Source organism: Salmo trutta, chromosome 25, assembly GCF_901001165.1.
Source record: "Salmo trutta chromosome 25, fSalTru1.1, whole genome shotgun sequence".
Classification (NCBI taxonomy): Eukaryota; Metazoa; Chordata; class Actinopteri; order Salmoniformes; family Salmonidae; genus Salmo; species Salmo trutta.
Window position 1 is genome coordinate 25633384 of NC_042981.1, and position 15074 is coordinate 25648457.

Here is a 15074-nt window from a genome sequence, read left to right on the forward strand (position 1 = left end):
CTAAGACAAGAAGGTGATTAGGTTACATAATACACTTGGGTTACATCTGGGACTATATGTTGAGAAGTCACCACAAACTCTATAGTACTGTTATAGAGCAAGACCTGGTGTACTAGGGTTAGGGTATTTCCAGGAAAAGACGTTAGCTCGTCACATCAATCTAGCAGTCATACTATATTGCGCTGACATGGAGGGCTATCTAAATATAAGCTCAACATTTAGCGTAGCCGCTCACATGCTGCTGACACCTTTATCAACATGAGGTTTGGCAGAGAGACCGTTGTGTTGGCCATCACCCTGTAAAAAGACCACACACACACACACTAATCTAGATGGATTAGAACCAGTCACCTGCCACCTTGGCATCACTTCAATGAAAAGGTTAGCTGTCTATATAAGAGCATGTAATTGTGTGTGTGTGTGTGTGTGTGTGTGTGTGTGTGTGTGTGTGTGTGTGTGTGTGTGTGTGTGCATATTGGACCTGTAGATGATGCCCTTGCTGTGCAGGAACATGAGTGCAGAGGTGATCTCGGCAGTGTAGAAGCAAGCGCGGCCCTCCTCAAACTTCCTGGACTTCTGGATGTGGAACATGAGGTCGCCGCCGTTGACAAACTCCATCACAAAGAACAGGCGGTCCTACAACACAGGGACAATGGTTCCTTTCGTACATACACAACAACGAATCCCAACTTTCTCCACAACAGCTCTACATGTCTGAGGACATACCAAGTTCCTTATGTCAAGGAGGAAGTGACATCAAACTCTTGTCTATTACCCTAAAATACAAAATGGCGCTGACAGAGATAGTTGCCTCGCTTCGAGTCCTTAGGAAACTATGCAGTATTTTTTAATTTTTTTTTATTTCTTACACTGTTACCCCAGGAAATCTTGAGTCTTATTACATACAGCCGGGAAGAACTATTGTATATAAGAGCAACATCAACTTACCAACATTACAACCAGGAATAGGACATACCCGAAGCGGGTCCTCTGTTTGGCCCAGCACCCAGGACAATGGCTCAAAGCCGACCCAAAACAACGCCGCCTCAGAAGAGGCATACGGAGCGGCCTCTTGGTCAGGCTCCGTAGACGTGCACATCACCCAGAGTATACTACTCACCAATGTCCAGTCTCTTGACTACAAGGTAGACAAAATTTGAGCAAGGGTTGCCTTCCAGAGAGACATCAGAGATTGTAACATTCTCTGTTTCACGAAAACATGGCTCTCTCGGGATATGTTGTCGGAATCGGTTCAGCCACCGGGCTTCTCCATGCATCGCGCCGACAGAGATAAACACCCCTCTGGGAAGAGGAAGGGCGGGGGTTTATGCTTCATGATTAACGACTCATGGTGTAATCATAACAACATACAGGAACTCAAGTCCTTCTGCTCACCCTACCTAGAATTCCTTACAATCAAATGCCGGCCATATTACCTCCCAAGAGAATTCTCATCAGTTATCGTCACAGCTGTGTACATTCCCCCTCAAGCAGACACCACGACGGCCCCCAAGGAACTTCATGTAAACTGCTCTGGATAAGAGCGTCTGCTAAATGACTTAAATGTTAAATGGAAACCATATATCCTAAGGCTGCATTTATTGTAGCTGGGGATTTTAACAAGGATGCCTAAATTCAATCAACATATTGATTGCAGTACTCGCGGGGGTAATACACTCAATCACTGCTACTCTAACTTCCAGGACACATACAAAGCTCTACCCCCCGACCTCACTTCCTAAAATCTGACCACGACACCATCTTGCTCCTACCATCTTATAGGCAGAAACTCAAACAGGATGTACCAGTGACTAGAACCATTCAACGCTGGTCTGACCAATCGGAATCCACGCTTCAAGATTATTTTGATCACGCGGACTGGGATATGTTCCGGTCAGCCTCAGAGAACACCACCGACCCATTCGCTGACTCTGTGAGTGAGTATATAAGGAAGTGCATTGGAGACGTTGTACCCACTGTGACTATTAAAACCTACCCTAACCAGAAACCATGGATGGATGGCGGCATTCGCGCAAAACTGAAAGCGTGAACCACCGCATTTAACCATGGAAAGAGGTCTGGGAACATGGCTGAATATAAACAGTGTAGTTATTCCCTCCGCAAGGCAATTAAACAAGCGAAATGCCGGTACAGGGACAAAGAGGAGTCGCAATTCAACGACTCAGACACGAGACGTATGTGGCAGGGTCTACAGGAAATCACAGACTACAAAAAGAAAACCAGCCACGTCCCAGACACTGACGTCACGCTTCCAGACTAAACCCCTTCTTTGCCAGCATTGAGGATAATACAGTGCCACTGATGCGGACCGCTAACAAGGACTGCACCCCCCCTCTCCTTCTCCGTGGCCGACGTGAGCAAAACATTTAAACGTGTTAACCCTCGCAAGGCTGCTGGCCCAGACGGCATCCCTAGCCGCGTCCTCAGAGCATGGCTGGTGTGTTTATGGACATACAGTGGGGCAAAAAAGTATTTAGTCAGCCACCAATTGTGCAAGTTCTCCCACTTAAAAAGATGAGGCCTGTAATTTTCATCATAGGTAAACGTCAACTATGACAGACAAAATGAGAGAAAAAAAATCCAGAAAAATCACATTGTAGGATTTTTTATGAATTTATTTGCAAATTATGGTGGAAAATAAGTATTTGGTCACCTACAAACAAGCAAGATTTCTGGCTCTCACAGACCTGTAACTTCTTCTTTAAGAGGCTCCTCTGTCCTCCACTCGTTACCTGTATTAATGGCACCTGTTTGAACTTGTTATCAGTATAAAAGACACCTGTCCACAACCTCAAACAGTCAAGAGGAATACTGTTAAGAATGCTGTTCATTGACTACAGCTCAGCATTCAACCCCATAGAACCCTCCAAGCTCATCATCAAGCGGGAGGCCCTGGGTCTCAATCCCACCCTGTGCAATTGGGTCCTGGATTTTGACGGGCCGCCCCCAGGTGGTGAAGGTAGGAAACAACATCTCCACTTCGTTGACCCTCAACACTGGGGCCCCACAAGGGTGCATGCTCAGCCCCCTCCTGTACTCCCTGTTCACCCAAGACTGCGTGGCCATTCACGCCTTCAACTCAATCATCAAGTTTGCAGACAACAGTAGTGTGCTTGATTACCAACAACGACGAGACAACCTACAGGGAGGAGGTGAGGGCACTCGGAGTGTGGTTTCAGGAAAACAACCTCTCACTCAATGTCAACAAAACAAAGGAGATGATTGTGGACTTCAGGAAACAGCAGAAGGAGCAACCCCCTATCCACATCGAAGGGACAGCAGTGGAGAAGGTGGAAAGTTTTAAGTTCCTTGGCGTACACATCACGGACAAACAAATGGTCCACCCACACAGATAGTGTGGTGAAGAAGGCGCAACAGCGCCTCTTCAACCTCAGGAGGCTGAAGAAATTAGTCTTGTGCATCTGTAAAAGTTGTCAGGGTTTTGGGTGACAATCGAGAGCATCCTGTCGGGCTGTATCATAGCCTGGTACGGCAACTGCACCGCCCTCAACCGCAAGGCTCTCCAGAGGGTGGTGCTGTCTGCACAACGCATCACCAGGGGCAAACTACCTGCCCTCCATGACACCTACAGCACCCGATGTCACAGGAAGGCCAAAAAGATCATCAAGGACAATAACCACCCGAGCCGCTGCCTGTTCACACCGCTACCATCCAGAAGTCGAGGTCAGTACAGGTGCATCAAAGCTGGGACTGAGCAACTGAAAAACAGCTTCTATCTCAAGGCCATCAGACTGCTATACAGCAATCTCTAACTCAGAGAGGCTGCTGCCAACATTGAGACCCAATCACTGGCCACTTTAATAAATGGATCACTAGTCACTTTATACAATGCCACTTTAATGATGTTTACATATCTTACATTACTCATATCATATGTATATACTGTATTTTATACCATCTATTGCACCTTGCCTATGCCGCTCGGCCATCGCTCATCCATATATTTAAATGTACATATTCTCATTCACCCCTTTAGATTTGTGTGTATTAGGTAGTTGTTGGGGAATTGTTAGATTACTTGTTAGATAGTACTGCACTGTCGGAACTAGAAGCACAAGCATTTCGCTATACTCACATTAACATCTGCTAACCATGTGTATGTGACCAATAACATTTAATTTCACGAGCCCATATAGCAGATTCATGTGGCTGTCACTGCAGAGCCACGACTCCCTGATACCAATGGGAAAATACAAATCAAATAAAATATTAGTTACTTGCGCCGAATACATCTTACAGTGAAATGGTTACTTACGAGCCCCTAACCGACAATGCAGTTAAAAAAAATATGATATAAAAGTAACAAGTAATTAAAGAGCAGCAGTTGCCATACCAGGCAATGATGCAACCAGTCAGGATGCTCTCGACGGTGCACCTGTTGAGGATCTGAGGACCCATGCCAAATATTTTCTGACTCCTGAGGGCGAATAGGTTTTGTCGTGTCCTCCTCACACGACTGTCTTGGTGTGCTTGGACCATGTTCGTTTGTTGGTGATGTGGACACCAAGGAACTTGAAGCTCTCAACCTGCTCCACTGCAGCCCCATCGATGAGAATGGGGGCGTGCTCGGTCCTCTTTTTCCTGTAGTCCACAATCATCTCCTTTGTCTTGATCACGTTGAGGGAGAGGTAGTTGTCCTGGCACCACACGGCCAGGTCTCTGACCTCGTCCCTATAGGCTGTCTTCCCGGTTATCAGGCCTACCACTGTTGTGTCATCGGCAAACTGGATGATGGTGTTGGAGTCGTGCCTGGCCGTGCAGTCATGAATGAACAGGGAGTACAGGAGGGGACTGAGCACGCACCCGAGGGGCCCCTGTGTTGAGGATCAGCGTGGCGGATGTGTTGTTACCTACCCTTACCACCTGGGGGCGGCCCGTCAGGAAGTCCTGGATCCAGTTGCAGAGGAAGGTGTTTAGTCCCAGGATCCTTGGCTTATTGATGAGCATTGAGGGCACAACGGTGTTGAATGCTGAGCTATAGTCAATGAATAGCATTCTCACATCGGTGTTCCTTTTGTCCTGGTGGGAAAGGGCAGTGCAGAGTGCGATATAGATTGCATCATCTGTGGATCTGTTGGGGCGGTATGCAAATTGGAGTGGGTCTCAGGTTTCTGGGACAATGGTGTTGATGTGAGCCATGACATGCCTTTCAAAGCACTTCATGGCTACAGACGTGAGTGCTTCGGGTCGGTAGTTATTTAGGCAGGTCACCTTGGCGTTCTTGGGCACAGGCACTATGGTTGTCTGCTTAAAACATGTTGCTATTACAGACTCGGACAGGGAGAGGTTGAAAACGTCAGTGAAGACACTTGCCAGTTGGTCAGCGCATGCTCGCAGTACACGTCCTGGTAATCCGTCTGGCCCTGTGGCCTTGTGAATGTAGACCTGTTTAAAGGTCTTACTCACATCGGCTGCGGAGAGCATGATCACGCAGTCTTCCGGAACAGCTGGTGCTCTCATGCATGTTTCAGTGTTATTTGCCACGAAGAGAGCATAGAAGTAGTTTAGCTCGTCTGGTCGGCTCATGTCACTGGGCTGTGCTTCCCTTTGTAGTCTGTAATGGTTTGCAAGCCCTGCCACATCTGACGAGTGTCAGTATGATTTGATCTTAGTCCTGTATTGATGCTTTGCCTGTTTGAAGGTTCTTCGGAGGGCATAGCTGGATTTCTTATAAGCTTCCGGTTTAGAGTCCCGCTCCTTGAATGCACTTATTGATGAAGCCAGTGACTGGTGTACTCCTCAATGTCATCGGAGGAATCCCAGAACATATTCCTGTCTGTGCTAGCAAAACAGTCCTTTTGCTTAGCATCTGCTTCATCTGACCACATTTTTATTGATCGAGTCACTGGTGCTTCCTGCTTAAATTTTTGCTTGTAAGGAGGAATGAGGAGGATAGAATTATGGTCAGATTTGCCAAATGGAGGGCGAGGGAGAGCTTTGTATGCTTCTGTGTGTGGAGTAAAGGTGTTCCAGAGTTTTTTTCTCTCTGGTTGCACATTTAACATGCTGATAGAAATTTTGTAAAACGGATTTAAGTTTCCCTGCATTAAAGTCCCTGGCTTCTAGGAGCGCTGCCTCTGGGTGAGCGTTTTCTTGTTTGCTTATGGCAGAATACAGCTCATTCATTTCTGTCTTAGTGCCAGCCTCTGACAGTGGTGGTATGTAAACCTGCTATGAAAAATACAGATGAAAACTCTAGGTAGATAGTGTGGTCTACAGCTTATCATGAGATACTCTACCTCAGGAGAGGAATAGCTCGAGACATCCTTAGATATCGTGCACCAGCTGTTATTTACAAAAATACATAGTCCGCCGCCCCTCGTATGTATGCTGTATGTTGAGTGTCGTCGTTCAGCCACGACTCCATGATGCATAAGATATTATATTACAGTTTTGAATGTCCCGTTGGTAGTTTAATCTTCCGCGTAGGTCATCTATTTTATTGTCCAAAGATTGCACGTTTGCTAGCATGATGGAAGGAAGTGGGGGTTTATTCGATGGCCTACGAATTCTCAGAAGGCAGCCCACCCTCTAGCCCCTTTTTCTCCGCCTCCTCTTCACGTAAATCACAGGGATCTGAGCCTGTTCCCGAGAAAGAAGTATATCGTTCACGTCGGGCTCGTCAGACTCGTTAAAGGAAAAAAAGGATTCTGCCAGTCCGTGGTGAGTAATCGCAGTCCTGATGTCCAGAAGTTTTTTCAGTCATAAGAGACGGTAGCGGCAACATTATATACAAAATAAGTAAAAAAATAAGTTACAAACAACGCAAATAAACACAATCGGTTGGGGGCAGGTAAAACATCTGCCTTCTTCTCCAGCTCCATTTTAAGCAATGTACACTGCAAATACATAAATCATTTTTCTCATTACAGGTTAGGCACAGGTATGTTCCAGAATATGGGAGCAGGAAAAAAACACTTCCCTGTGGAACACGTAGTGCAGTACTGTATGGCCATAAATGTACCAGACATGACTAGCCAGCACAAGTTGCTCTGTTCAACTGCAGCACACTAGGTAGGTAAAGACTAGAGCCCTTACTGTGTTTATCTACTGAGCATGTCTTAAATTAACTTGATGTCATTGGTAAAATATTGACAAGTAACCGAACTGGATTGATCATGGATATGAATGGTGTAGAGAGGCTCTGTGAGAAATGAGGTACAGCTACAATTTGCATTGTTAAGATATGAAGTACTGTAACTCCCCCTCAAAGAAGACAGAACTATGGAGTGAAGATAAAGTGTGGTCTGGGGGCAGCTGAGGTATACATAGTAAGCTGTGTCTAGGAGCCAGAGTAAACCCATCACTCAACACTGCTCGATTTTCATCCACATTGAAGTAGACCAGCGAGGGTTCAAACAACTAAAGCAGAGCAGGCTCTGGGTGGTAGAATAGCTCTGGCATCCAGATGGCCATTCACACTGTGCTTCCTGCGTCACACTCAATTTAACCTCTCACACTCAGATAACGTTAGGGCACTGCTGCCCTCAACAGGACAATCTAGGCAATACAGCAAATATATATATTGTGTAGAAAGAGGAGGAAGGGAAGCGCTACTAAGGTACACAATAGTAAATGTTGGTAGACAGAAGGTGCTCTTTGGTAAAAGGGTTGAGTTGGTCTTCAAAAAGAAAGGAGGACCAAGGCACTCTTCATATAATTAATTAAAATGCCTTTATAGCCCTTCCTATGCTGGTTTGTACTTAGGTAAATGGGAAAATGACTTCATTTTGGATCCTTCTAATAACCATTTCTTTGACCGGATTATATGGTGGGGACGCTATATTGATGATGTTTGCCTTTTTTGGTCCGGCTCAGAAGATTAACTTATTTCCTTCCACCAATACCTTAACAGCATTAACCCTAACATCAAACTAACTATGGAGTATAGCAAGGATAACATTAATTTTTTGGACCTCGACATCAGTAAAAATGACAAAGGTTGTTTGCACACATCAATCTTTAGGAAGCCTACAGATGGGAATACCATTCTGAGGGCAGACAGCTTTCACCCCAAAAGGCTAAAAGAGAATATTCCATATGGCCAATTCCAAAGAGTCCGCAGAATTTGCGATCAGGAAACAGACTATGTTGTCAAATCTGCTGAATTGGAGAATCGTTTCTTGAATCGGGGCTACAGCGTCCAGGTCCTGAAAGATGCAGGTATAAGGGCTGGATTACTTGACAGAGAGAACTTGTTGCGAAGGGGAGTGCCTCGTGATGCATCAGAGAGAGTGTATTTTGTTACAAAATACAGCACTGAAGCAGAGAACATTAAAAGAATCATTAAATATAATTGGGGAATCATCCAAAGTGATACGCTACTACGCCAAGTCTTTCCTGAGCCACCAGTCATAAGCTTTAAGAGATGTCCTACCCTAAAGGACAAATTAGTCCACAGTTATCTTCCGGGTGACTCTCAAAAAATTTGGCTTGGCCACAAACCCAAGGGCTCTTTTAAATGTAACCAGTGCAACCATTGCAGAAATATTGCACAGAAAAAGTATTTCGTTGATACAGCTTCCAAAATGGAGTATTACGTCAAGCATTTCATTAACTGCAAAACCACTCATGTCATCTATAGATTGGAATGTCCACAGTGCAAGGTGTTCTACATTGGACGGACAAAGAGACGCCTTCAAGATCGCCTAGCGGAACACAAGTACGCCATACGGATAGGCAATGAAGACTACCCCATGGCAAGGCACTACAAGTCCTTACACCATGGCAACCCTGCCTCCCTACAAGCTATGGGTATTGATCATATCCCGGCCTCTATTAGAAAAGGGGACCGCCTTAAACAGTTAAACCAAATGGAAAGTTTTTGGATTTACAAACTACAGGCCACTAAATACCCGGGTTTAAATGAAGATATGGATTTCTCACCCTTCCTCTAGGTTTGTGATGGGTACATTTGCTGTCATCTAGTGGATATTTTTGCTCAATTGCCCTTAGCTATGTTTAGACTCTTGTTGTTCATGTTTTGCTGTGTTCTAGTGTACTATGGAATGTATTGCTTTCTTATTCTTGACACTTCGCCCAAACATATTTAAGGTTAGAACTACCTTTCTAAGTGTTCTGATACTTCTAGTTTGGAGTTACATTTTTATGATAACATAGCTACAGCATTTCACTTTAAAGTGTGTATACTATTGCTTACTAGGTGTGTCCAATCAATTTTAACCACTCCCCCTTCTAATTAGGGTTAATTGGAAAAGCTGTTAAACAGAGAACATTGTATTATTTCTTTGTACACCCTGATGAAGGCCATGCAGCCGAAACGCGTCGGTTTTTTAAAAACATTGTTTCTATTGAACATGCCATACTAATAAAGGCATTTTAATTAATTATATGAAGAGTGCCTTGGTCCTCCTTTCTTTTTGAAGATATATATTGTGTGACTGCAGTCAACTGTAAATGTAAGAATGTGTGCGTGTCTCACCAGTGTCTGAAAGCAACAGTAGAGCTGAGTGAGGTAGGGGTGGCAGCCAGCTAGTGACAGCACTCTCTTCTCTGTCATAGTGCACTCAACATCATCATCCTGCAGAATTATGTCCTTCTTCAGCACCTTAACTGCGAACACCCGCTCACTGCTGTTCAACCGAGCCAGCATCACCTGAAATAAGAATAAACCACACACACGTTAATTACCCAACTCTAAACCCTCACACAGTCCCTTGTGGTATCACTCTATAGTGTATCACTATTGTCTCACCTTTCCGAAGCTGCCCTTGCCCAACACCTGGAGGAAGGTGAAGTCAGAGATACCCAGCCGTCTGGTCTGCTGCTGAGGGTTTCCACTCTCCCTCCTCACACTGAGGGCCCGCTCCTGGCCCTGCCCTCCAGGGGACTGGGGGACAACAGAGTATGTATGTAATGTATGTACAGTTGAAGTCAGAAGTTTACATACACCTTAGCCAAATACATTTAAACTCAGTTTTTCACACAACTTGGGTCAAACATTTTGGGTAGCCTTGCACAAGCTTCCCAAAATAAGTTGGGTGAATTTTGGCCCATTCCTCCTGACAGAGCTGGTGCAACTCAGTCAGGTTTGTAGGCCTCCATGCTCGCACATGCTTTTTCAGTTCTGCCCACAAATTTTCTATCGGATTGAGGTCAGGGCTTTGTGATGGCCACTCCAATACCTTGACTTTGTTGTCCTTAAGCCATTTTGCCACAACTTTGGAAGTATGCTTGGGGTCATTGTCCATTTGGAAGACCCATTTGCGACCAAGCTTTAACTTCCTGACTGATGTCTTGAGATGTTGCTTCAATATATCCACATACTTTTCCTGCCTGATGATGCCATCTATTTTGTGAAGTGCACCAGCCCCTCTTGCAGCAAAGCACCCCCACAACATGATGCTGCCAACCCCGTGCTTCACGGTTGGGATGGTGTTCTTCGGCTTGCAAGCCTCCCCCTTTTTCCTCCAAACATAGCAATGGTCATTATGGCCAAACAGTTCTATTTTTGTTTCATCAGACCAGAGGACATTTCTCCAAACAGTACGATCTTTGTCCCCATGTGCAGTTGCAAACCATAGTCTGGCTTTTTTCTGGCAGTTTTGGTGCAGTGGCTTCTTCCTTGCTGAGCGGCCTTTCAGGTTATGTCGATATAGGACTTGTTTTACTGTGGATATAGATACTTTTGTACCCATTTCCTCCAGCATCTTCACAAGGTCCTTTGCTGTTGTTCTGGGATAGATTTGCACTTTTCGCACCAAAGTACGTTCATCTCTAGGAGACAGAACGCGTCTCCTTCCTGAGCGGTATGACGGCTGCGTGGTCCCATGGTGTTTATACTTGCGTACTATTGTTTGTACAGATGAATGTGGTACCTTCAGGCGTTTGAATATTGGAGGTCTACAATTTTTTTTCTGAGGTCTTGGCTGATTTCGTTTCATTTTCCCATGATGTCAAGCAAAGAGGCACTGAGTTGCGCTGAGTTTGAAGGTAGGCCTTGAAATACATCCACAGGTAAATCTCCAATTGACTCAGATGATGTCAATTAGCCTACCAGAAGCTTCTAAAGCAATGACATCATTTTCTGGAATTTTCCAAGCTGTTTAAAGGCACAGTCAACTTAGTGTATGTAAACATCTGACCCACTGGAATTGTGATGCAGTGAATTACGTATAAGTGAAATAATCTGTCTGTAAACAATTGTTGGAAAAATTACTTGTGTCATGCACAAAGTAGATGTCCTAACCGACTTGCCAAAACTATAGTTTGTTAGAAGAAATTTGTGGAGTGGTTGAAAAACAAGTTTCAATGACTCCAACATTAGTGTATATAAATTGTATGTATCTACGTACGTGTGTGTATCAGTTGAGGCTGCTGAGGGGATAACGGCTCATAATAATGTCTGGAACAGTGCAAATGGAATGGCATCAAACACATGGAAACCATTTCTTTAATACCATTCCACTTATACCAGTCCAGCCATTACCACGATCCTGTCCTCCCCAATTAAGGTGCCACCAACCTCCTGTGGTTTGTATGTGTGGGTTAACTTGGCACACTCTCTCTTCCTCTCCCGCTCTCTTTTTTCATCTAGTTAGCGTACCAGTGAGTTGCGTTTGGAGAGCCCCCCAGCCTGCAGGCCCATCTCTGCCAGCTTGTTGGCCAGCTCCACACTGTTGACCCCACAGCTGGGTGCTACGTTGCCCTTACAGCGGATGTGTACGTTCATCTTACAGACTGCAGAGGACAGACACACAACAGACAGGCAGTACATGTTAATAAGCCATGAAAATGGAACACCTACCTATAAACATCTGAGAGAGCAAGAGGGCAAGAATATAATAAATGAGAGAAAGAATCTTACTCTTGCAGTGTAGACCCTGTCTGACAAGGCCCCACAGTAGAGAACCACAGTGGTCACAGAAGGTGGGAGCCTTAAAGTTGTGGATGTTAAACTTATGGGGGACGTTGATACTGAAGCCTTGGTTGGTGGTCTGTGAATGAGAATTTATCAGAATGTCATCACATTGCCCCAGTGGTATAAGGTACTTAAGTAAACAATACTCTAAAGGACTACTTAAGTAGTTTTGTGGGGGTATCTGTACTTTACTATTTATGGAAACTTTTACTTTACTACATTTCTAAAGATAATAATGTACTTTTTACTCCATACATTTTCCCTGACACCCAAAAGTACTCGTTACATTTTGACAGGAAAATGGTCCAATTCACACACTTATCAAGAGAACATCCCTGGTCATCCCTGCTGCTTCTGATCTGGCGGACTCACTAAACACAAATGCTTTGTTTGTAAATTATGTTGGAGTGTGCCCCTGGCTATTCATAATTTTTTTTAAATAAAGACATTTGTGGCATTTGGTTTGCTTAATATAAGGAAGTTGAAATGATTCATACTTTTACATTTGATACTTGAGTATATTTTAGCAATTACATTTACTTGTGATACTTAAGTATATTTAAAACCAAATACTTTAATATTTTTACTCAAGTAGTAATTTACTGGGTTACTTTCACTTGAGTAATTTTCTATTATGGTATCTTTACTTTTACTCAAGTATGACAATTGAGTACTTTTTCCACCACTGCATTGACCTCGGTTTGAATGGGGGACTGAATGTAAATACTGCATGTTAAAAACCACACAGCCAGCAGGTAGCAGTGTGTGCTCAAGCAAACCATCATATGGCATCATGTCATTATGCCAGTTTGCTACAGCAGAAAAACTATCCTGCAGCAACAGGAAATGTGAATTATTATGTGGATTATAATTAATGGACATTTTAAGGGAAAATAAAGTCTGAAATTTCAAAGTGGAAATTACAAACTTCAGAAGCCTTTTTAAACATGCATTGCAGTTCTCCTGCAACAGGGTGATCAAATTAAGAGCCTACATCTGTATTCAGTAGCTTGATGTTGTTCACCCACAACAACTCAGCACAAACAGCATCCGGGGCAGGGTCCCTGACTGACACAGTTGCTGAATAAATATCTATTTATCATACATCTACATCTGAAGGCCATCTGACTGGATCTGTATCTATCAGCTGATGCACAATGCACCTGTAGAACAGCCTATTTTGACTCTGGAATCCCCCGGATATTCAAAATAGTGTATTTCAGGTACAGGTGCATTGTCAGAACACATTCCATTGATGAGAGAGTGATTTTTGGAATATGGAGGGGTGGGTGTTCTAGAAATGACATGACACAGCTGTTACAGCGTTATTGTAGTGTAATAGGGGTATGGTGTTAAAGTTCAAATGGCTCGTCTCTGTATGTTGTCTCACCGGCTCCTTGACAGGCTTCTTCATGCGTGGACACACCGTGACAACCAACTGATGACATCGCTTGTGAACCACACAAGTGCATACTGGAAAACAGACAGAATGAATCAAAACAACAATCAAACCATGTCTTTCATTAAGAGAGCCGTTAAGTGTGAAAGAAACCCTGACAAAGGCATCAGCTTCCTACTGGGGATTTTAATAAATTGTTTTTGAGAAAGAGCATGTGGCTTAATTATTTGAGATAGAGGCTGGGCACTGTGAGATGATTGGGTTTTGGGTTCAGCAGCTCAATAATAAAAACAGGCCGTGTGAGAGAGAGCTCAGTCTCTGTGGCGTAGCACTGACTTCCTTTCTGAGTGGGCTGGTGGTCACAGAAATGGTGTGAATAAGAGTGAGAGAAAACAAAGACTGGGGGTTTGAGCAGAAAGAAAGACCCAAGAAAGAAAGCAGTGAAAAGGAGAAAAAGGGTCACTCACCTTGGCATTGGTAACCCTGCTTCCCAAAAACACCCCTGTAACAGAAGACCTGAGTCAGGAATCATGCAAAGCATACTGTTTACATATGAAATATATTGTAATGGGCTGTTTCTATTATAAACAATCGACAATATTATCACTATGTGTAACATGTTAGATGAACTCTATGAGGTGAGGGCAGTGGAGTGTGTGTGTGTGTGTGTGTGTGTGTGTGTGTGTGTGTGTGTGTGTGTGTGTGTGTGTGTGTGTGTGTGTGTGGTCTTGTATTACTACCCTTGTGGGTACCGGAAATCCTCAAAAGTCCCCACAAGGATAGTAAATTAAGGAACATTCTCCCAAAGAGGATTAGGCTTAGGGTTACAATTAGGGTTAGGAGTTAAGGTTAGTGTTAGGGTACATGAATGGAAACCAATTTTAGGTCCCCTCAAGGATAGTAAAATATATGTTGTGTGTGTCCTTACCAGATGAACTCTTTGCAGTGGAAGCAGAAGGTGGGCTGCCGTAGGAATGTTGACATGAACTTGTGTCCGTTGACCTGGTGAATTTTGCGTTTCACGGCCCCCTGCCTCTTCCTGTTGAACTGCTTAAACACCTTCACATTCCCTGTGGCGTCATCTTAGAACATGGGAACAGAATGGGATGGGGGTCAGACAGTATTGGGATTCCAACTGCAAGCTCTGAACCTTTACACCAGATCATCGCAGCTAGCTAGCTGCTATCCGAGTGGCTACTCCTGGCTAACGTCTCTGTCCCGAAGCAAGCATCCAGTTAGCCTGGAACTAGCCTCGAGCTAGGGCCATCTCCAAGCTAGCCAAAGAGGTCCTTCAGCCAATTCTTGGGCTACAATACCTATTTTTCTAATTGGCCTGGACCCTTTTACTGCCGACACGGAGCCCCGCCGATCCATCACAACTGCTCTACCGACGTAACCATCCGAGGAGGTCTCAACAGGCTATTCTGTTACGATGTCGCCGAAGAACCATCTACTAGCCCCGGCCCGCTAGCTTTTCTGAACGCTGTGTCCCCTGCTCGCCTAGCGTAGTAGTGACTACCGAAAAGCACCCTGACTCACCTATTGCTGCTCTTTTGACCCTATGATCACTCGGCTACACAGCTGATGCCCCCTGACCTGTTTCAATAACACGGTACCTCATTTTGTTTACCTGTCGGCCCCAGCCTCGAACTCAGGTCCTGTATGTCCTAACCAATCCGCTCTGCCCATTCATCGCCATTTACCCGTTGTTGTCTTAGCTCTCCTGATCAACACCTGTGATTGCTTTATGCC

General features: G+C 44.5%; 1 protein-coding gene across 1 annotated transcript in view; it reads right to left on the reverse strand.

Moving 5' to 3' along the window:
* LOC115162239 (protein kinase C eta type) overlaps window positions 1-15074 on the reverse strand; it is a 56832-nt gene that overhangs the window by 21725 nt on the left and 20033 nt on the right. The window contains exons 3-10 of the mRNA XM_029713363.1: window positions 14251-14404; window positions 13790-13824; window positions 13314-13396; window positions 11870-11999; window positions 11609-11742; window positions 9758-9892; window positions 9485-9658; window positions 482-636 (exon numbers count right to left, since the gene is read on the reverse strand). Of these exons, the coding sequence (XP_029569223.1) occupies window positions 482-636; window positions 9485-9658; window positions 9758-9892; window positions 11609-11742; window positions 11870-11999; window positions 13314-13396; window positions 13790-13824; window positions 14251-14404 (1000 nt within the window). The remainder of the gene's footprint in view (window positions 1-481; window positions 637-9484; window positions 9659-9757; window positions 9893-11608; window positions 11743-11869; window positions 12000-13313; window positions 13397-13789; window positions 13825-14250; window positions 14405-15074) is intronic.